The sequence below is a fragment of the Sceloporus occidentalis genome, unplaced genomic scaffold, assembly GCF_023333645.1.
Source record: "Sceloporus occidentalis isolate IW3139 unplaced genomic scaffold, rSceOcc1.0.p SCAF_208, whole genome shotgun sequence".
NCBI lineage: Eukaryota > Metazoa > Chordata > Lepidosauria > Squamata > Phrynosomatidae > Sceloporus > Sceloporus occidentalis.
In genome coordinates this window covers 14,885-38,553 of record NW_028317188.1, presented here as the reverse complement: position 1 = coordinate 38,553, position 23,669 = coordinate 14,885, and the positions used below count along the sequence as shown (strand labels likewise).

Genomic DNA, 23,669 nt, shown 5'->3' with positions numbered 1-23,669 from the left:
CGCTTCAGTTCCATAATTAGTAAAAAGGTATATGCAGGGATTTATAGCATTTAAGGATTAGCGAAAATGGCTTAAAATATTCAGTCAAGCTCAGCAGAGAACAGATAACTCCTAAGTATCATCTAAAATGTAACTTGTGTATCAGGTTATCAACCCCCATGACGGACCCCGTGTCTAAGACCAAAAAAAGCACATTCCAACAACCCCAGGAATATATTTGTATTTATTTTTTATATATTGAACCCTGAGATGCAGTGTTTCAATAAAGGTGAAGGGAAAAGGTTAATGGTGTCCAAAAGGGCCCTTGCGAGGACCACAGTAAATGGATATACGACCCCTTCCTTCACCAGCTGACATGCCCGCCGGAAGGCTATATCTTCTTGGTCCCTGTAAGCTGACAAAAAATACCTTCATATCGAAATAACATAATACCAACACGCTCTTTAAGGACCAATGCAGTTAATTAAGTTAAAGACAAGAAAAAGAGCATATACTTAGCAACCCACCTCCTACATCATCAAACAAATGTGTGGTAGAGCCCCGCTGAGGCCGTTTCCAGTGTACCTCATCAAAAGTGAATTCAGTAAAAATAAAGAATTAGTAGTCATGTAGCCAGCTAAAAAAAGTTTAAAAAAATAATAAAAAGCAAAAAAAGTGTCTTTTAGGCCCCAGCCCTGAGCATCATAACAAATCTGCAGAAGGCTGGAGCTAGCAATAACAAAAAAGTTGCCATGAAGGCTCCAAAGTGAATGTTGCAGTAACTAACATGCCAAAAAACACTAAACACCAATCGTGGAATGTGCGCCAGATACCGGACTTTGTCTGCGGGCTCCGTAGCACCTCAAACTTCCAGCAACCCCGGCTTTAAGGCCAGTAAAATTAAACCTTTCTTCTCTCACGTTTGTTGACTTGATGTTAGCAGAAGAACGTTAATTCAGACCCTTCCGTACAATTTTTCCCCTACTAGCTTGGAGTACGGCTGGTAGGTGTTGGATTCAATGGAAAGCACCACTTACATATATACCCCCCCACTGCAAGGAACTGAAATCAGTTTTAACTGTATTTTCTCCAAAATGTTACACATCTGCGTATAAGACCTACTAAATGTTTAGAAGAATTGTTAAAGATTTTGCATGTTCTGTGCGTTTCGAACACATCTGATAGATGAGCCAGACATGTGCTGATTTATAATAGTTTTGCATGACTTGTCATTATTTCTCAAATCATCCAAAAGTAAGAATAATAAAGAAACAAAACATTATAACCTGCTCTCTATGCAAAGGGTAATCATTGATACATCGCCAACATGAAAAATACACTTTTAATGGTGTCAAAACACAATTTGCATTTCAAAAGCACCCCATAGATCAAAATGAATACAATATATCATGGCATAAACCATTAGATGTTCCTGAAACCCATCTAGTGCCAGATCCTTTAAAGGAACAGATAATGTTTAATTGATGCCACAGGGTATGTGATAATCCCTATATCACATGGTTATGGCTCTCCTATGCTTTTTATTCCCTTCGCCAAGTCTTGCGGCGTAGGGGTCTCTGCGGTGCAGCTTGCATGGACCCCCACTGCATTCAGGGCTTCGGCTGTCGTGGGACCAATCGCAGAAAACTAAAACATAAAACATACAATATTGTTACTTTGGAGAAATGTGTATTTCGGATACAGGTTAGTTCTAATTGATTGCGAGGGGTAAAGCGTTTTACTGCTTTATAATATAAGCAAACCACATTGGCATTCAAAGAGTTAAACTAATAGCCCCCTACACCCTTGCTTTTGGCACAACATGCCCCTAGAAAATTATTCCGTATCAAATGTCAGCGCAAACAAATGTAATAAATTTCTGCAACGCCGGTGACCTTTGGTGCGTCTGTCAATTGTAATTGATGTACCTTATGTCATCATTCCCGCTTCAGAAAGTACATTTCTGAACACAACTTGGCATGGGGAAAAGTTCAAGATAAAAGTCAGAGGCTATTTGTTTTTATATTTCAGTTTCTCATCTAGACATGATTGCAAAATTGGACCCTCGATTACAGCAAAGTCTTCACAATGTCTCTATGTCATGCATATTATTTCTACTCTAAAAGATTTTATTGTTTATTGTTGTTTAAAAAAATAGAATATTTTTAGTACTGAACATTCCTTCTCCACTGATTCCTACACCAGATATAAAACAATGAGTAAAGTTTATGAAACCTGCACAAACTCACTAACCCATATTAGTAAAAAGAGGATAAGGAATTTAAATGTCGTAAACAAGATATTACTACAGTATTTAGTGAGGATTTCCTCAAGGATATGCGTATAACACATAAAAAAACAGAGGAATTTGACATAAATCATCGGCCTCATTCATCATCTGTATGCCTCTCTCAAAAAAGCCGGCGGAGAAATTACCATAATTATCATATTTTCACGTCAGTTTATTTGACAAAGGGCCTGCTTTTTGTAGAAAATACATTTTGATCTGCACATCGTGCAACATTGACGCTGATCTATTTTTTCCTTGCTTGTGTGTTTGCAAAAATATCCCTACTGTCTAAGCATAAGGCAAAGTTTGGATCAAATGGGGCCACTGGCTCACCCCAAGTTGAAGCCTTTATATTAACAAACCAAAAAGACTTAAGACAAAAATATTTTTTGATCTATACATTTGTTAACAATATAACAATCTATGTCTGCATAAATATCTGACCTTTACTTGGTGTCGGGTTACAACTGCTATTTTATTAATTCATGTTGACTTTCTATTTTTCCCCCCACAAAAATAATAATTAATTCGTCGTTATCCAACCACTAATATGGCAAGGTCTATTTTTATTTTAAGGGGGATTTAAATAGTTAACATACCTTTAAACGACACAGATGATTACTTGCTAGTTCCTGAATAAACTGGAGACAAAATTTAACACCGGAGGGACTGAAAAACACAACATTTTCTGGGATGCCTTCCTGTACAGAAAACGGACAAGAAAAAGTGTTATATGTTGGAAAAAAATACATAACACTGTAGGTATTACGCATTTCTGATCCAGTTTGAGATGTGTACTTATCACCATGGCAACCGGAGAACTGGTCCTATGAGCAGTACCCCCGATTATATACCATCATAAATTTAATCATGTATGAGGTCTAATAGCAGGTAAAGGTGACTGCTCCCTAAAGCCTCTTTTAATGGAAAAAGCGGCTAGAACAAAGTGAAAAAAAAGATGCAAAAGAAATGTCTGCCCATTTTGCTCTGGTTGGTGAATATTATTTCAATTTAAAATAAATTTAAATAAATTTAAAAAAAAAATACAAAAATTCTTCAAGCTACAGTAAATGATATCTAATATATATATATATATATATATATACACACAGAAACACACAGATTAACCCAGTATATTAAACATTTTTTTACCCAAATATTGCCTATAACATCCAAAATGGATTTATTCCTCATCTACGCATGAACCCATTTGAATTGGTTGTCAAATGTTTAAATGCTATACTGTTCTCTTATAATATCCATTCATTATCATTTAGTTGAAACATTTCATTGATAAAGCGGAACATAAGCCTAACACTAGTAACAGGGTTATTTAGAGGTAGTTTTCTTTCTACAGTTGGGGATGCTATAGAATGTTAATGGAGTTATTGGTCCTTTTAAACTCAATGGTTTCACAACGTGTCAACCCTTATTGACTCAGGTGTAACGCATGGAAATGGGTTCTTCTATTAGCATGGAGGTGCCTCGGCCGCCCCTTCCCTGCTTCCGTCAGTGATTAAGGTCGGGCGCCAAGTGTGTCCGGGACGCCATCGGCCGATACACGTATTGGTTTTACAGCAAAACCAGCTTTTAAGGAATCTTGATGAAAATGTAGCAGAAGGATAATAATTACTTGTTGCCAAATATTTCAACAAAGGGGAAATTAGCTTAATGAAGATTTCCCATATGAGGAATATGCTCCTAAAGAAATCACGGAGATAAAAATAATATATACGGTATTTACGTATAACAAATACAACGTTTTCACTTCCATGGAAATCCTAATCTTACAAAAATGTTGAATGTTGTTTCCGATGTTTGGATGGAGGGTGAACACATTAGTCATTTTCTCTGGTGCACATGTCCATTTCACATGTTCCCGACAAGCCCAAGTAAAGAGCTGCCCTGCAGGATGTATAATGGAGTAACAGTTCCCTTTCTGACATCCTGAAGGGGGGCACGGTTTCCAAGTGCTTGTTAGCAACATGTGCGTCCTGGCAAAATGGCCGCCGTGCTTACACTGTTAGGGTATCTCTGTAATATACCTGGGTGCTTTATAAGTGAGACGACCCTGAGACTCCTGGAATATTAACCCTTTAACAATGTCAAACTGTGTCATAGAGTCATATAAAAAGCCTCTGAAACAAAACTCGCCCCCTTTGGCCATTTAAAATGTTGATAGGCGATCAAGGGTGGGCTACGCATGGTACGCCAAACATGGCCGTCTTCAAGGTTCTTCCTGGCTACCTTACTAAAAGCTTTATTTTCCGGTGCTCTAGCCCCCCCCTCCAATAAAAGTGTTTTTCTCTCCTCTAACAAAAAAGTAAAGAATCCGTTCTCACTGCTTTTATATAATACCTTAGCTGCACAGACACATATCTCCAAATAACGGCTGAAAGAGAGAACTCCTTATGACATCTGAGTCGGCCTCCGTTATCGCGGTCATTAAGAAGTGTATTAAAAGGCAAAGTGCTGCTATTTAGCAATATTGTCTCAAATTCAAAGGATTTAGAAATAAAGCAATAAACGCATTTATATCATTTTGGTTAAAAAGGAGTAAATAAACCCCAAACCCCTGGCGTTCACCGGTGCTCGGAACCACGGCAATGTTAAAAGGAATACCTTAGTAAAATAATCTGTCAGAGATGCTTGTAGTTCGGGATGCGGGGCTGTTTGATAAACAGTAAGAGTCTCCAGGGGTACGTCTGTAATTAGAAAATAAAAACGGATTTCTATAAAGCTGGTTGTCTCGTGGCACGGAGATATTCCAAAGACTCGCTAGAAGAAAATGAGCACCTAAATTGTCTGCCAGCTTCTCTTTTCCTTATGGAAATCTTTCTAATACAATAAAACATTTGTTGCGCGGAGGACAAGCTTCGCGATTCTAATCAAAAAGTGAGAAACCTCCGATGATTGTTCCCATTTAAAATGCTTGTTAAAGGGAGTGTAGAGAGCACTGTGGTGGACACTACAGCGCCGGCCCAGGCAATCACACCATTTTCATTTTCCTAAATCCTCTTGGGGTACATTCACAGCACCATTCAATTTCTGCACAAGTCAGGGGACTGGATAGAACATCCCCCCCCCCCCGTATGTACTTGATTCTGTTATTATCTTTAAATAGAGTCACACATAATTTCCTCCGATAGGAAAAATAGATATTATCTGCCGGAAAAATAAGTATCCAAAAAACGATAAGGCAAAACGCAAAATGTTAATGTTTCCAAAAAATATATATTTATTAACCCTTTTTACTAATGTATTAATATTTATTAACCCTTGCTGCTGCTGGGGTGTGCAGCACAAATGGTTAACTCTCCGGCCCCTTGACCAGCACTCAATGTGGGTGTGCTTTTACTCCTATCTTGTAATTATTCCTAATATTTATATTTAACTTGAAATTGTGTGACGATGGGGGTAATTTTTATTATCTTTTTTTTTTTCATTTTAATTTTAACTGAATTTGCCTGTTAATTTGTAAGAATGGCCGAATACTAGGAGGAGGTTTCCAAACAAATGAAAACGAAGCGGAACTCTGAATTTTCCCTTGAATTTCATTATATTTCCTTCATAAGACAAACAACGGAAATAAATGTAAAGAGAGATGAGCCAGTTTGGGTTTGAAATACAGTTACAGACAGACCTAAGCGACCCAGCTTCCGTTTCTCTGCTGGTCTGCCGTCGTGTATCACAGGGGTATATATAATGAGAACATTTCAAAGGAAAAGTAAAACTTCATGAAGAGTGCTAGAATGACAGGTATTGAGTGTTGAGACTTTACTAACGCTTTCAGTAAATGACATGATGTCTATTTTATTTATTAATAAACTCTATAGAGTAAAGTATTGTGTCTTTATAAACAATACAATTTTTTTAGGCAGCTGCATATTTGACTGTGCTCTATGAATGGCTCAGTCTTAACCACCCAGCTGGACACTCTGACTGCTGAAAGCTGATGGAGGAAAGGACTTCATTGTATGAGTGGAATTCGCTAGCACTGCCACAAAGCATCAGCTCAGTGTGGTGTTTGAGCCGAGAAAGACACCCAACTGCCTCACTGCTAGTTCTAGACTGGATCCAGTACATTGTAACCTTTTGGAATATCCGTATGTAACATTATACATACTTTTTTCCTTAAGTTTCTTTGGAAGGACTTCTCTTTTCAATGATCCACAGGGAAAAAGAATAGGTCTTGAATGTACGGGTCCTGCTGAAAAATAAGAACAGGGCATAAACATAACTATCCATAAACACACAATGATACCATCACAGATAAATGAAAGAATAGAGATGACCTGGATACATTTTATTACTATTTTAGAATTGGAGTCTGGGACACAGTGTGTGTGTGTGTGTGTGTGTGTGTGTGTGTGTGTGTGTGTGTATGGGGGAACTATACATAAATATAGAAAGGAACATGAATGAAGATCATCTATAAAAACAAGAGATATAATTGAGTAATTCATAAAATATCCCAGGTTGCTATGGTGACTACACCAGGCCCACTTCTACAGCAGATGCTCATTATAAAAAAAAAATGGTACACAGGCAGAATGCCCCTTAACTTTGCTATTACTGCCAATCTTTTCTCAGCAAAAAGAACTCCAAGTTTAATACTTAATTAAAATAAACAGACTTTTGGTGTTATTTGTTCACCATAATAATATGGCATCCTTAAAATATACATTATGCAATATACGTTTCCGGTTTTTTATTTCACGCTCCAAACACTGTATACTGATGAGGGGTATTAAATAGATAGGTATTAAATATTAAAAACCTTAGCTCAACTGACTTATTATTCAGTAAATCTGTGACAATATTGTGCATAATCCCGACGTCCCTTAAGGAGTGACAGAACCGACGCAAACAACGGAGAATTTCCTCCAAGATGTGCGAAGGATTAGCTGTGCTTGGCGGAGTTCGTTGATTTTAAGCCATTTTTCTCCTGACCTAATAAAGAGAGAAGGTTAACTTTATGAAAGCTTGTCAACAAAGTTCAGACGGCCTATTAAAATATCGTCCGCCGCATAACAACAGAAGTGCCGTGTTTACCCAGAAATAAGAAATGTTCTTTATATCAAGATGGCAAAAAGCTTTTTTAATCACTGCTAGGGAGCTACATCAGAGAGAAAAACCCTCTCTTTATCTCTATCTCTATCTCTCTCTCGCTGTCTGTGAAGCTGGGAGAGAAAATGAAAACGCGTCGGGGCCAGCAGAAAGTGCCATTTATACGTTTCTATTACATTGTTTGCAGTAAGAATGTACTCCAGAAACTGGACAAGAAAGCAAATACGCTGTAAATGGAAGTGACAGCTGAACACACAATCTGTGTAAACCCCGGACAGAATTCTGTGCGGTCATAATGCGTGCTTTCAATAACAGACAGAAAGTCTTCAATCCGCACTGATCTGGGGTGGCTGGAATGGTCACAAAATGCTTTTATTCCTGCGGCAGTAAACCTGCTAGACGGAAAATATGTTTATTTGCAGCCAAGCGCATCCTCCCGCAAATGTTCCCATTTATAAAAAGGTTGTTTATCTAAAAAGTTGGAAACGACGGGAAAAGAACAGCAGCTAAAACACAGAGTTCCTCGAAGAATATGCATTCTAATACTACGGAAAATACGGAAAGGCGTCATATATCGTCAAAAAATGGCTAGAGAGGTTAAGTCATTAAGTCACGAAGAAATATATTCCGGGGACTCTCTGGGTCACACAGTCTGGAACAAACTCCTTCCTATTCTACATGGCTTTAATCATATATAAAGACTACCAACTGGTGCTTTTGGGTTATGCATGATATTCTTACTTGAATGCAGGTGACTCAATGAAGCGTATCCTTAAGTAATACTAACGGGTTAACAATTCAAGAGTCTCAGCTTATTTAGAGGCATCCAAATATAGTAAAGAGGGCATCTCGTTTCTGTGGGGTCCATCACAGTGACAAAGAGCTAGTTAGTAGACAATGGCCACCACTATCTATAACCTGCTTTGCATGGAGTTGCTTCTAACAGACAATATCATTTTGAAGCGGTGACCTGCCTTGGGCTTATGCGCCTCATGTCTAAGTTTCACAACATTGCTGCTGCAAAGTGATAGTGAGTGCAGACATTATGCATACCTCCTAAGTGTCCCAGTTTTTCTCAGGACAGTCCTGATTTTCTGACGCTGTCCTGCTTTTGCCGGGAGTAGGGACAATAGGTCAGTTGGGGAGATACTCCAACCTCGCCTGGCGGGCCCAGGGAGCTGTTGCAGCACAGACCTTGACTTTGTGATGCTCTGCGTCTGACCCCAACATTGGGGTCCTCATTTAGACATCTAAAACGTTGCGGGGTATAATATTTATTTTTATTACAACGTAAGCAATGGACACGGCTGGATTGTCCACACAAACCGAGTAAACACAGAGTAAACTCCTACAATTCTAAGGGTCACCAACTCCCGACCGTCTAGATCAGCCCCGTCCGTATTGTCCTTAGGCCTACGTCTCTCCCATGTCAGGGAATAACCATGTCGTAACATACAAAGATCTATCCGTAAATCACGTAATGCAAGCAAAAATGCAACGTTTCTGTTAAATATATGGTCTCCAAGAATCTATTCACTGCTAGCGAGCGATCCAACGCTCTTCACAGCTTCATGGAAGCAAAAGGGTAAGGACTGCACGGGTAAGACCTGGAGAGAAGCCTCAAGCAGCGTCTTCACATTCGTCCGAACAGATAACCCGCAGCAGTCACGCTAAACGTTTGGTGTTTAGCATTCAGCCGCCGAGGATGCCATCAGCTCTCTTTATTTCGAAACATTGTAAGATATGCAATTTGCGTAATTGTTTATCGACTTTCTCTTTCGTATATCAACACTCAAAAGTCAATGGCGCAGCGTTGCTGGGGAAAACAATTAACCTGTTCTTAGCCAGACAAACGTTGCAATCTCCCTTGAGTCCGCATTTGATTGAATTATCATTAAAAGAATGTATTAGTCTTATTCTCCTTTATATGCTTGTTCTATGTTCACAGAGTTGTAACCGAGTATCCGAGGCTGTGCATTAGGTCTTTGCCCTGCAAATGAAACAGATCGTGACTGTCCCTTTAAGAATGGAAAGAATAGGTAGTTACACAGACAACTCTCCATGTTCTTAAACCACAGACTTTGAAATAGAAAGTTCAACGTCTTGTAGCATCGGGAAGACTTACTGGAACAAATATGATCTGCAAGTTTCTCTGCGTTTCCAGATTCCTCACCTTCAGAAACAAGACCAATTTCAGCAACTAGAAAAGAAAAAAGGGATTTAATGGAATGCGTATTGATTACTGAAGAAAGTACGTGAAGCAACTCTCATCTTGAGTTTGATGAATAAAAATATACAGAACAATGACAAGCGTAATTCAGTTGGTTTTTTTAATGGTGGAATTAACAACCCGTTTTAATTTGCATATTCTCTGCATTCTATAATTCTCAATTATTATACTTATTTCTCTGGGGTTCGTGTATAAGTGAGATAACACTGTGATGGGGTAACGTAACCAATGTTGCAAGGAAAGGTGTTGGAGGACGTGTGCTGCCGCACTGCGCAAGATGCCCTTTGGTGCCTTATTGAGCACAGCACTAGTGAAATACTAACGCAATGTGTATCCGTCCGGATGCATACCATCTTGTGTTGCCGTTTTGGCACTAAACTGGCCCATGGCGCCCTATAGTGACACAAATGGGTCCTAGGTGGAGTATCTTTCCCTAAATATTCCTAGATCACCGTTGCACTAGTACTTGTTCAAAGAGCTCCTTAGTCTCCTTAGAGTCTCGAGGTGCGATATTACGTACTTCATGCTCTCTGTTATTGATTTCTGCGTATCCTGACTACAAGATCATCTACTCCCTTTGGCTTTTCTGATGTGTTCTAGATTCTGGATGTGGAGCTTTGCCTTATCTGGACTGGATTTTGTCTCAATCTTTGGTGCTGTGCATTTGCTGGATTCTGTTCATGGCTCTGACCCCCGGCCTTCCTTCTACCACTTGGTGGATATCCGTGCACTGAGGATCCTATATTCTGGACTGGCTGCATTATTGGTAGCAAAATGGGGAACAATGAGAGGTTCAATTTGGAACACAGGGCACAAGAATAGGTTTTTTTAGTAACTATGAGCTTTAATTTTTTTTAAAAAAAGCTTAACTCTTCAAATCAAATCAACCCCCATGTCATTTAAATAGTTAACCTAGGTTTGACCATATTTCTTCTTTTCCAACAAGATGACAATGGCCCAGAAGAGACAGAGGGCTTTGAGACACCAGATAACCTAAAAAGCGAGTCTTATTTCCGTCTCTTATTAAACATACCAGCGGCCTTAAGTTTATAGTTTAACTCCTAAAACAAGATCGTAGAGGAGCAAACACAAGCAGCGATGACACCCTCTAAAAACACGCTGTGCTCTCCCAGCACAATTTGCATTTATATCATCAGACATCCCGATAACCGCGTGCCGCGCTAACACAGCCTTTGTTAAAACACCGCAGCTAAGTAAAGTGACAAGCAGATTCAAAGGCTCCAGCCGCAGACAAATATTAACATCTCGCAAGTAATGAAAGGGGGGGGGGGGAAAGTGTTGTCGCTTAACATGTACGGTGTGATCTAGCAAAAAAGCTGCGGCTAATTTATCCGTCACACAGGAGATTGGCGTCTGCCTCTGTTTAAATATTTAGACTGCTCTAATTACCAGACAATTAAAGGGAGCTCAAGTGAAAAAAACACCACTGCTAGGCTGTGAGCGCTTGTGCCTCTCGACGAAGGCAATTTAGATGTCATTTGGTGATTTTAACACAGGTGTTGACACAAGTCCCTTAAATATTAATAGGGGAAAAAGTACAACAGTGATCATTGGCCATAAAGGATTAGTAATTGGGATATTTTTTGGCCGCCGACACATGAAAGGCTGAAGCTTTAGCTGGACATCACCTAGGTGGCAACTTTGACTCAACAGAAGCTACAGGACCACAGATTGAGCTGGTGCCCTGTCTGCTCCAGAGTTTCTACTGAGCTTCCATTGAACACAAAGTAGCAAAACGACGTTGTTCCAGAGACCATATCCAGCTCTTGCCCTTGGAGAGCAGACCACGTTAATCTGTTGTACCCTGTGTGCCCAGGCCGGACGGAATACACCGATTTCAATAGGACGTTGATTTAAAACACAAAAGCACTTCCAGAACTTGTCCGTTCCGTGTCAGGAAGGGGAGGCCAGAAGAAATTGATAGGTGAAAAATAAATGGTCTAGCTTAAGTCAAGCTTAAGCAAATCCATAGCTAAACCGTAGAGCTCTCCGTGGTTGTTCAGTCGGGACCCATAACCATACATTATATCAGTGCCAACGGGATACAGTATGTGAAAATAAACACGAACAGGGATCTAATTACTAGAAGTTAAGTTGTAGTCAGATTGATCGTCAAGCTGTAATAAATAGCAATTAAGAAACATAATGAATACAGCTTACTGTTGGTTAGGGCTGAGTCTAAAAAATCTAGACTAAAAATGTCTTTAAAGAGAACAAGTCCATTGGGTTTGCTTAACAGCGGACTATGAGTCATCACCATCAACTAAAATCATTTCTTTTACCCAGGCAGCAGGTATATATGACCTTAGACAGTGTCGTCTAGGGCAGCGTGTATGATGTATAAAGAACAGCTTCAATGAGAGCCAAAGATAACAGGTTTCCTATGGGCTACACCTGATTTAACGAGAACGCTCCATAGACGTGATTTGCCTTAAATGTCACCGTCTTTTTAAGTCATAACCATTTAGGGGCTCACTATAACGATCTTGGGAATCTGAAATCTCATAACAAGTAACATTAAAAACCATGTAAAATATTTTCGAAAAAAAAGACAGTATTGTTACATAGTTTTAATTATCGCCAAGTAATAGTAAAGTAGTTTTTGACTGTGTAATGGACCTGCTCCTTTGGTCTATATATTTATTTATTATTATTTAGTTTACAGGACGGAACTACACATCACGAGGAAGCCCCAAACATAACATTAGGGTGAAACGCATTGTATGAAGGGGAACAGAATGGGGATTTCTTTTACTTTTGCATACATTTCAGATATCCACTGGACAGCCTGGATTCCAGTAGCTTCTCAACGGAGGAGGTTATAGCGAGGACTGGGCTATGTGATGACCATTGTCACTTATGTCTATGTAGGTACATTTATATATATTAAAATACATTTTATATCGCTTACCTATATTTCTGCATTCTCTGCTTTCCTGCATATACAGAAAATACAAAGAAGAACTCGTATACCTGTTTAAAAAGTGAGCGGCCCCTTCGGGCGTTGGTTATTTTTTATTTATACATATTATACCATGTAATGTTTCTATTTACTCTTTTCATTCGCTGAATGCACCTACTACGTGTATCAGCTCGGAACTTAGGAGATAAGCTCCCGTATTTTATTTTGCGGGGTTCCAGCGCATCTCCCCACTTTTAAAACCTATGTATTAATGATGAAGGAATCCGGACCCCCGAAGCGCAGTCCTAGTATACAGTTAGATGGCGTTGCTGCGGTTGCTTTAATTTGGATGCACGCCCCGGTGTCTTAAGTAACTCCACAAACTCTTTAATGTCAAAGAGCACACGTTCTCTGGCGGCTTCCAGCGGTGGATTGCTCGGCCTTATTTCAGAGTTGCGTTGCAGCGTCAGCGCTGGCTTCGAGCCCGGGCTTTGCTCTGGGAATTGGGAGTGCTGGTTTTCTGAGCGATTCCTGACATGGTAGGTTATATAATATAATATTGCTGAAGTATAACGGAGATGACAGCTTTATTGGACCTCTTTAAAAACTAACACAAGCAGCCTTTGCCGAAGAGTTAGTAGCGGGTTTGAAAATCTAATTCGTTCAGCCATATGCTACGTACAGCCGCTGCTTATACAGTTCAAGGACAAAACAGGTTATCGCAGCAAAAGAATACACAAAAAAAAGAAAACGGCAGAATAAAAAAATGCAGCAATGATAACAAAACAGTCAATATAGACATTACAGCTCAACTGTCAGAAGCTATTCTCACCCGGAAACGCGGACGTATCTCCCACGGTATAGATAGCGTTGGTTCTTAGCCACTGTGTGTGTTCACCGTATGAAAATACAATCGTTATGAATGATTGTTATCCCCTCTGAGTGTTAGAAATGCGCAGAACAAAGATTGCATCTGTCGCTACGTGATTTATTGGCCGTTTTAGAAAAATCGCAGATAGCATCTGAATATGATGCATTAGGACCTGTCCGCTTAATAATTGGTAAGATGAAAGCATAAATCAATAATTTAAAAATAATAAAAAAAACCACAGTATTGTGCAATAAAGTGATGCATTGCAATGAGAAATATTCAGACCTCATTCATAAACCTCAACAAATCTGCTCATCCTTTAACAGTAGAGACAGAGTAGCTTATCTTGTATCTATATAATATATATATATATATATATATATATATATATATATATATATATATATACACGCACATACTTTAGATATTTGCCTAAATCTGCCATTTTGCTTCCCCACGCTCATTATGATCTTTTATTGATGTGTCGCCAACATTTAACGCAGCGATCCATACTGAAGGGTATTAAATATCCTTGACATGGAAACTGACACACGGCGTACAAAGGGCTGAGATCTCAAGGTTACGAGACACATCATAATATAAACGTTAATTGCTTTTAAACTTTTAATCAGCAGACACATGCAGAAAGAGTTATGGAAATTGCACGCCGTGTTGAATACCTGCCTGTTGGCATCTGATACTCCTTGAAGAATAAGCCCCCCACTTTGGGTGGCTGGGAAGGGGTAGCAGAGAGTAATACGGCCCCCGCATCGCATTAGGATGCAGCGTCTGCTTCTAGTCAGGGAGGGACATGGCCGTGAATTACCAGAACGGCTCTGCCGCCGTATATATCACACGCGGGGGGAAGCGGGATGGCTTGGGCTCGGCACAGTGAATAAATGACCGGCGTTATCTCATTTCAGGGTAGTTGTGGAGTCCGGCAACTACCGGAAGGTAGTTTAGCCAGCACTCATGTCATTTAAACAGGTTTCTATAAATTATGTTGAGATTAATCAGCTATACAGTTTTATTACATTCATTACATTCATTTAAAATGTATATAATTTGGGCATAAATGTGCCAACTGTTTTGGAAACATTTGGTTTAAAGGGACACTTAATGCATATAACTGGCAAGCGATCCATTTAAATTTCCATGTAGTCCCTGTTGTATATGTATGGAAGGACTCTATGGAAGGCTTCCCTGCCCCTGATTGGCTGTTTCAAGCAGCCATTCAGAGGCACAAAACATTGAGACTATGGGAGAGATCTGAAGCTGCAGCTTCTCCTGAATATAAGTGACTTACCCAGTGTAGCCGTTCCTTTCCCAACCACGTAGACTCGCTTAGAATTCCATTTGCCTTTTAGACATTGTTCCCAAGCTACATTAAAGAAAAATACATGTTAGAAACACAGATCACCCACTAGTAGGCCGATACTGTAACGGCAGAAACCCCGCTGGAGGGTCTTCCCCCAGATACCCTGCGGACTGATGGGGGAGAAGGGTATTTGTCTCCTTCCTGCTACCACCGGGGCTGCTTATGCCATATCAATGCAAGATTATTATTTATTGTTTTATACAGCGCCATCATACTCCGTAGCGCTGTACAATGGGTAGACAGGACATAATATGTAGTATATAACATAACAATTTGACTTCCAGTAACAACAGGTGAGGAGAGCCCTGCGCAAAGGAGCTTACAGGTAGATCAGATATTTAAATTCCACATTTACCATTAAATGCTGTAAAATATTAAACAAAATAATAGGTCTATTTATGGTAATTTTTTTTTACATATTATTGTTTAAAACCCTTATTTCTTTTGTGCCCCTGGGAAAACCCACTCAAAATGCAGTTATTATGTATTTTTTTTAGTGTATTCTTCACTAAGCACGGAGGAGTAAAAATTGCAACGTTTCATTAGTTTAAGATAGTTTTTTTTATTTCATGGTTGGTATTGCAATACTTAACTATGTTGCGTGGATCATTAAGTATACTAATAAGGGAATATATCAGCAGCAGGTCAATACAGAATAATAATGCTATAATTTACTGTGATCACTGTGGATCGATGATAATGGGAAACCCCGTTCTTCTGTCTGGAGAAGAAGCGGGTCATTTATCCACATCTGTGTTCAAGGAACAAGCCATGCCGTTGCTTTTTGAACCACCAGATTATAACAGTGATACGTGTATGAAACATTTTAGATGGTATCTTAAATGCCCCCGGCATAACCATTTCAGTGTTTTAAACGGGAGCGTATTATTAAATGGACGTTATATTTCTGCTCCCATGTTCAGGTTATCCAATATGGCACAGCCGGGCTGGCACCAAAATTGGCATTGGTATTTAAAATCCACCGTAACGGTGTTTACTGCGCTCCAGTGACGGTCCCATGAACACAATGATGCCTAATAAAGTACTTTGTAACTTCTTAAATAAGTATCAATGAAGCCCGGAAGGAATTTGCTCTCATTGAAACCCAAGGAAACACTTTCTGCACAATTTCTGGGGGAGAGGGGCAAATGCGGATGGGGATTCTCCTGGAAGATAGGGTAGAATCACCTGGCATTAGTAAGTTTAGATTTACATATTAAAATTGATAAAAAATCTCTTTACTTAGAGGAAGAATAATGCAAACTGTGTATCACTCCGAAAAACGTGTATTCGATGATCTGTGTAGCAAAACGTGTCAATGTTTTTATTATTATTAAATTATTGAAGACGTTTGCGTCTTGTTCTAGACTGCTCTTGTAAGTGGGGTTTGTCTCCAGAGTGGGAATTCACCAGAGGGCAGGTTATTTAAGCGATGTCCATTCCCGACTGAGATAGTTTAATGCTTCTGTGTATGTACTGTGCAGCCAATTATATGACACCCCTTTCCATTCCTGGTGCACCCATCCCTCTTACTGGTATTTTGGCTGAACGTTGTAGTCCACAAAAATGATTTTATTTAGAAATATTAAAATATAAGCATATTTAGGTAAATGTGGGTGTCATTATTATTTGCATTGTTTTTATCACATTTCGGTCATGGTGTCAGAAGCCATGGGGGTTTCAAGCCAGCGACCCTGGCTATAGTAGTGTATTAGCACACCTAACCGTTACACCACCAGGTGGCTTTTTGGTCACCGGGCTCTCTGCCTTCCATGGACATATAGATACCTGCCTGTTGCTTGTTGTGGCAATCAAGGGCCTATAAATACCTAGGCATGCACTAGAGCATTTTGTTCCTGGCTCTGTTTATATCCTGTGGATTACCATATTGCAATTTATCTGAACTTCAACCTTTGGTGTGGACTTTGACATTGAACCTGGTTTGCCCTTTGAACTGCAACTGAGTTGGATCAGGATTTTGACTCCCTTTTTGGATTAGCTCTAGGTACCCCAGTCTGCTCATCCCACAGATGCCCTGGCCAGTCTGCTCGTCCTACAGACTCTGTTATTTTCTGCCTAGTCTACAGACCCTGTCGCTGTGAACTTGTTCTTAGACTCCCTGCGTTTTCCGGTTGTGTCTACAGATGGCGCCAAAGAGAAAGCCTAGGGCTACTGCAGACAGCCGTCTGCAACTCAGCACACCAACGTCTGCCTCCAGCGGAGTACAGCTGTGCCATTGCACAGGTACTTTAGCCTAACCCGGCAGATTTAAAAAAAATTTTTTTACTTCTATTTGCATGGCTTCAAGTAAAAAAAAAAAAAAAAATCACTCCCTATTCATTAATTCTTTTTTTGTTTTTCCGTTTACTGCATATGTTGCTTAACTTCGTCAAAGGCCAAGAAAGGACAACCTAGAAAGACTGAGATGTCTTTTCATAAGTATGTATTAAAATGTAAAAACTTTTCAATATTTTCAGCTATTAATTTATTTTAAGGAGAGACACGCACGCCTATACTTGTTTAACCTATTTCGTTATACTCTGGTTCTTTAGTTTAATTATCCAAGGTGGCATGTAGCTCCTTTTTTTAGCGTAAATGCCATCATTGGCACAAGAAAAAAGTAAACTAAAATTGCCAGAAGCTAATTTTCTGCACGGTTCTAATAACCCAGTACAACATATTAGTAATGATTAAAGATTTCATGGAGTGCGATTTTTGCGGCTTAAAATCAAAGACCTAATTTAAATCCTAAATGAGACTGCTATATTAATTTTCTAAGGAGGTTAATTTACAATAATTTCTAGAGTGGGCCACTGTAATTGAAAACAAAACGCTGTTATCTTTATTTAATGAGTATCTGACATCACAGGGTTATTGAAAATGTTGCCGCTTTTCCGCATCACGAAGCAGTTCTGGACAATACTGTGTATGCAGCTTGACGTGAAATAACTTAGTACTCCAAAGTGAGTGTGGATACTTAATAACATCCTAGAACAATGTTCCAAGGAAATATTCACTGAAACCAAGTTAGTTTATGACAGGGGTGTCCAACCTGCGGCCCTCCAGCTGCTGCAGGACTACATCTCCCATACTCCTCTGCCAGGTCCTAAGCATTGTGGGAGTTGTAGTCCTGCAGCAGCTGGAGGGCCGCAGGTTGGACACCCCTGGTTTATGAAATTCCCTTTTCTGAAGATTCCCACTTGGAGGTGGGAACAAACTTATGGAATAAAATAAATAACCACAATAACATACTGACCAACAGGCACTGTCCTGCCGCCCCCTGGGAAGCTGCCTCTGACCCCCTTTGACCCGCCCAGGGAGTTGTAAAACCAACGCTGTTGGGCCACAGACCACCAGGTGGCCACATTGTGACGCTCAGTGGCAGAGCTTCGCGGGGTGGCTCTTTGGGTAAGATGGGTGGTGGTCCCTTCTCCTGCTTCTCCCACCTCTTGTCATACCCGCTAAAATTTCAGGTGTCCTGATTTGGACACCTGAAATGTTGAGGGGTATGTAATAACTACTTAGCTCTGTTACATGAGAATACGCTTCCAAAAAAAGGAATATTCACAGTTTTCAAAGTATTTATACATCTGTAAGATAATAAGAACTGCTAGGACGCCTACCATTAATAACAGCAGTGGGACAACTCATCAGGGTGGCCCTTCATAATGCATAGTAAGGTGTGGTGTTTGATCTTCTCTCACTGTTTAATACGTTAACCCCCCTGGTAATACAGAATTATTATCATTATAAATCTAAAATAGCCAACAGATTCCATAGTTCAGCAGAACGGGAAAAGTTTGAAATACTAAGGCAAAGCCAGATGGTGAGGATAGGTTGGCTCGCTAAAAGTTAAAAACTATAAACCATTTTCAGACATACACACTTTTTTTATACTCCTCTTATATGTTTTGCTATATTTTATGTGATATAACATAAACCCTTTCTGCTCTGATGCTGCTCTTTTTAAAGAGTTGTTAAAAGTCTAGTATAAATTTTTATATATAGTAAGGGCTCCTAAGCACCACAACAATAAAACTCACAATAATGTATATTAGTGTGTAAAGTATAAAGGTAAAAAGCATATATAACTGCATATATGATTTAAATATTCATTCTGAGCGGCACAATTAAATAAATGGCTATAACAAGGTTATTGAGTTAATTTTGTGAATAGAAAAGGCATCTCTGCACTTTGGTAACAGTGTTAGATCTGCCAAGACAAATGTCTGTGTCAGCAGGTTATGAAATGCTATATGTTAAGAGATTGGTACATCCTTTTTTTATATATATATTTTTAAATATATGTATTGTATGAAGCGCTGGGTAAATTGTAGGAGCTATATAAATAAAATATAATAATAATACCTTAGAATTTTCAGGGTTTGACCTGGAGTCTCTGGATGAAGCGCTGCTTTCCTGGGTCTCCAGGGCACTCTCCTCTTTCTCCAAGCAGGACAGCCCCCCCATGAATAGGGAGCATTCCGTGTAGGTCTATGCTTATATCAATATTGCTCCACTCCCCGCCCATTTTCAGGCTACACCCCACCCACTTTCCCCTGCCCAGTCCCCTACCAGTAAAGGCCAGTTACTTGGTTCTCGCAGAAACAATTTCCCCTTCATGCAACTTCTGAGAATGTTTCGATCCAGAGCACAAATCCGGATTTGTTATATTTATTATGCAGTAGGCAGTGTTGCAAATGCCAGTCAAGTAACGACTTCAGACATGTTTAATGAAAGCGCTTGATGTACATACGGGGGTGAAATTTTTGATATCTTCCTAATGCACCACTAAATACTGAAATGAGTAAATGTGAGGAGTGTCTTTCCCATTCGATTACTTTTTTGTGCCTGGAAATGCCAATATTATTTTACTACAGCTTATTCGCAAGACATTTTAACTTTTATACACAGCAAACAAGTGGCTCTGACGAACCGGACTATAATTAAATATAGACTAGTTTCCCAAGTTATAATTAAATTATCAGAGTGTCGTCATTTTAAATGGAACCTTAAGATACATTTCTTCATTAATGGACCTTAATAAAGTGAATGGCTGCAGGATTGTAAAAGTCGGAATCCCCACAAGAACAATTTTTAATTATCTCTCTTGTACTCACCTTCTTTATTAGTAGGCTTTTCCAAACATAATTTGACAGCGTCTACTGCTCTTGGGCTGGTAAAAATCAGACCGTTATAATTTTCAGGTTGAGAAAGCTTTTGGATAAGAAAAAAATAAATGAGCAAATCTCTAATGGTGATCTGAGGGCGATTAAGCAAATAATCTAAAACAAATCAAATTAACACTCGATGTGGAAAACGTCTGAGCGATTGCAAATGGGGACTGAAATAGACCATATCTGTCTACATGGGCAGACTAGAAGGGCCGAATGGTTCTTATCTACAAGATCTACAAACTAAGCAATAATATTGGGATTTTAGATTTAGATTAAATTTGTTATAAAGTAAAAGGTTATGCATTTGGAGAGAAAAAAACGTTTCCAAATATTAAATAGTCCTTCGATGTGAATAAATTACTAATCTGGAGTAAATGTAGACACTATACACTGCAGGCAAAAAAAAATACACTTACGCCAAAAATGACTAATAATAAGAATGTCTAATATGAAGAAATACACAGAGAGCTAATACAGTAAAACAATCTTGTAAGCATGGCCCTGGCTACCACATGAATGGTATTTATGTCGATTAAAAATGTTAAGAAAATTGTTGGTACTATTTTAATGATTAATAATAATAATAATAACAACAGTAATGACCCAATGGAAAGTGACTTGGCAATGAAGAAAGCCGAGGAGCCCAACTATTTCCCTCTGTTCTTGCAATATATATTTCTACCTGATAGTTCTCCTGCTTCTGTGCAGGTCTTGCATGAATTCCCAGCGTATGATATAAACTATGACGCCATAAAGTAAAATTAGAATAAAATCTACAATAAATTAGATGATCTGTAATATAATCAGGTAAAAGTTACCTTGTCAAAAAGGATCTCGAGGGAAACAAACTTAAAGGACAGCACAGGTATTAGCCTGGTTTGGAAACCATGTGATGACAGTTCCTGAAAGAAATAAAATGTTATATTAGGAAAAACCAAACTAAAATTATGACATGTAATATGCAAGCAGACATGTAAAACGTAGAAACACATTATTTTACCGGTTTTAACCTAATGGCTCAAATAGAAGGTGGATTTCTACATCAGCTGACTTTGGGAAAGATTCTGCTAAAGTTTTATGTCAGTATTTCCCAAATCGTATTTTTTATGACCAAAAAACTGTAAATACGTGGCTGAAAACAGTAAAAAGTTACCGTACATTTTAAGCTCCATTTAATAATCACTTTTTAAAATTTTTGAATTTAACTTTGTTATCCCATATATACCATCAGTCTAGAATGTTCTCAGGTCGATCTGAGCCATTCCAAAAAAAGGCTGAGATGGGGCAAAATATACATTAATATCGCTCTGTTAAACTTAGTAACGCATGAGAGGCATGACATTAAGCTGGCATATATGTGCGGCACACACGTGATGTCATGTACTCCCACTAGACAACTTTCATTTTACTAAAAGATGAACTTATTCAAGAAAAATTCTCTTTTTCCAACACAAGCGAAATACTAACATTATGCTGGTGAGTAGTCGGAACCCCCAATACGCTGTTGATGATGCCACACGCACTGCCCACCAAACATACTAACTGAATGAACCGAGACACTCTGGTTTGGAACGTCATTCCATTGATTTACAAATTTACAAAAACCGAAGAGATCGTCCAATTAGGCCGAGCTGTCCATCAAGCATTAAAGCTGACCACGGATTCCTTGTTTTCGAAAGAAACGCTTATTTCCATTAAAAGAACATGAAATAGATCAGAAATACACTGCAGACTAGTGTAGCTAGAAATAGCTGATTTTTAATGAAATATCTTCCTAGGTATAAAGGCCCTTTAGTACCCCCATCACTCTGTGTTCCAATGGCACATTGTGTTCGCTAATCTGTTTAAAAAACTAATTGTTCATTAGAAAACCATTTTCCATTATTTTACAGCTAGAAATACCCTTGTTTTCCATGAAAACACCTAACTGACCCCAAACTTTTGAATGTGTATATGTAAAAAACCAACCATCCCAAAAAAACAGTACAATGTCACAATGTTGCAAACGCAGTCATGTTATCACAGCAAATGGTCATCCTGATTGGACGATTCCATTGGCTGTTTTGGTGATTAGGCCATTTTTCACCAGAGTAACTTTTTATATGAACCCGTCTTGTTATTAATTAGTAGTAAATGTTATTTTGCTCACCTTGACGTAAGGATCTGAAGACAGGTCATTAGTTTTGGGGTCTTTAAGTAGCAGAACCTTCATTTTTTTTTAGCAGGGCTCTGGAAAGAGTAACACAACAGATCTTCGTTAACTTGTTGGCAGTTGTGTTAAGCAGTTACTCCTTGCGTGATGAGTAAGCAAAGTGAGACAGTTCTCCGGAGGGCGTCACCATGTGATAAGAAAACCTAAATTCTGCACGCGTCAGAGCAACTACCTGATGACACAACACATGTTCTTACAAAATAAAACACTGACAATGTATACCTATGTACACATTAGTGTTAAGGTTAAGACACTTTTTAAAATAAATATAGGATTAAAAGGTTAATTTCAGCATTGTTACATTTAATTGTATAGCGCCAGCAGATTCCGTAGCGCTGTTACAATAAGGGGCAGTGAAAATATTTTACAGTCAATTTAAAATTGGCAATAAGTTTACAATCTACTAAGTTAATGAAGAGGAGGAGAGAGGGAGGCAGAATGGAGGTGCTGTTAGTTTTTTAGAGAGACTACATCACGCCCGGTAAAGTTCTTATGTAAATATTTTCATTTTAGGGCAAATTTGGTAAAGATGATTCCTTTATCTGCTAACTATAACTATGTTATATGTACGAGTGTATAGATCTATAGCAATATCTAGATAGATAGCGCTGTACATTCCTAAAAGTCACCACAAAGTGTCATAAAATACATTATTCTCCTATATGTCTCACCCTGCCATTTAAATAGCTGTCAATATGCGTCAAAGTCTCAGTAAAGCCCCACCCCCACCACACCTCTAACCACACCCACTAAAAATTGTCCTGGTTATTGTATTTTAAATATTGCAAGGTTTATTTACCTTTATAAAATACAGAGAATATGAAGCAGACTATAATATTCAAAGCTGCATATTTTTGTACAGCGTTTCAGTATTCTTGCCCACTTTCGTGAGATCCGAGCCCAGTTTTCCAGGCGTTGGCTCCGTGCTGGCCGAGCTCGGTTCTTGGAAGCAGTCAGGGTAATCATCGCATTCATGAGCGTGAATGGTCTCTGGAGATACACGCGGCCGCTCGGATTACTCTTTACTGACTGGGTTCATAGACTGAACTGTAAGAATATCAGCCGGCATCAACTCTCACAGCAGACTTTTTTATTGAGATTCACAATTTGCTTCCGATTTCCATTTAAAAATGGGTTGACAGTTCCCTAAAATGCTATTTATTCTGGAACGCCGCCTCCAGCATGTATTTTTCTAAGATGTCTTGCACTCTGAAAGAGAATTTATGGTAAGGCAGATATTTAACGTCTACAATAATGTGCAACTTTAGAATTTTTTATTTTATTGGTCTGTATCATCCACGCATAACGTATCTGCAGAATTGGTGATATAATTATAGAGCAATAAGCAGTAGGATTCCAAATATGGAATTACATACCTCCTAACCATACTGTTTTTAGTGGGGTATTCATGATACCTATGTTCCCAAGCAGTAGGGATTATTGGCTGAATGGGGAAATCCTCTGATCTCCCCGGACTGTCCCAGGGAGGTTTAAAAGCAGCTCCCTCTTAGCCGAGCGCCGCAAGTTGGCTCTTCAGGT

General features: G+C 39.0%; 1 protein-coding gene across 1 annotated transcript; it reads right to left on the bottom strand.

The window, feature by feature from the left end:
* Nucleotides 1–1,500: 1,500 nt before the first annotated feature.
* Nucleotides 1,501–22,130, bottom strand: LOC149277611 (uroporphyrinogen-III synthase-like). Its single transcript, XM_089502666.1, has 9 exons — nucleotides 22,068–22,130; nucleotides 20,737–20,820; nucleotides 19,862–19,958; nucleotides 14,670–14,744; nucleotides 9,465–9,539; nucleotides 6,396–6,479; nucleotides 4,892–4,974; nucleotides 2,869–2,970; nucleotides 1,501–1,626 (listed from the first exon to the last, which is right to left on the bottom strand). Exons 1-9 carry the CDS (start codon nucleotides 22,128–22,130, stop codon nucleotides 1,501–1,503), a joined length of 789 nt encoding a protein of 262 aa, XP_089358792.1.
* Nucleotides 22,131–23,669: the final 1,539 nt, after the last annotated feature.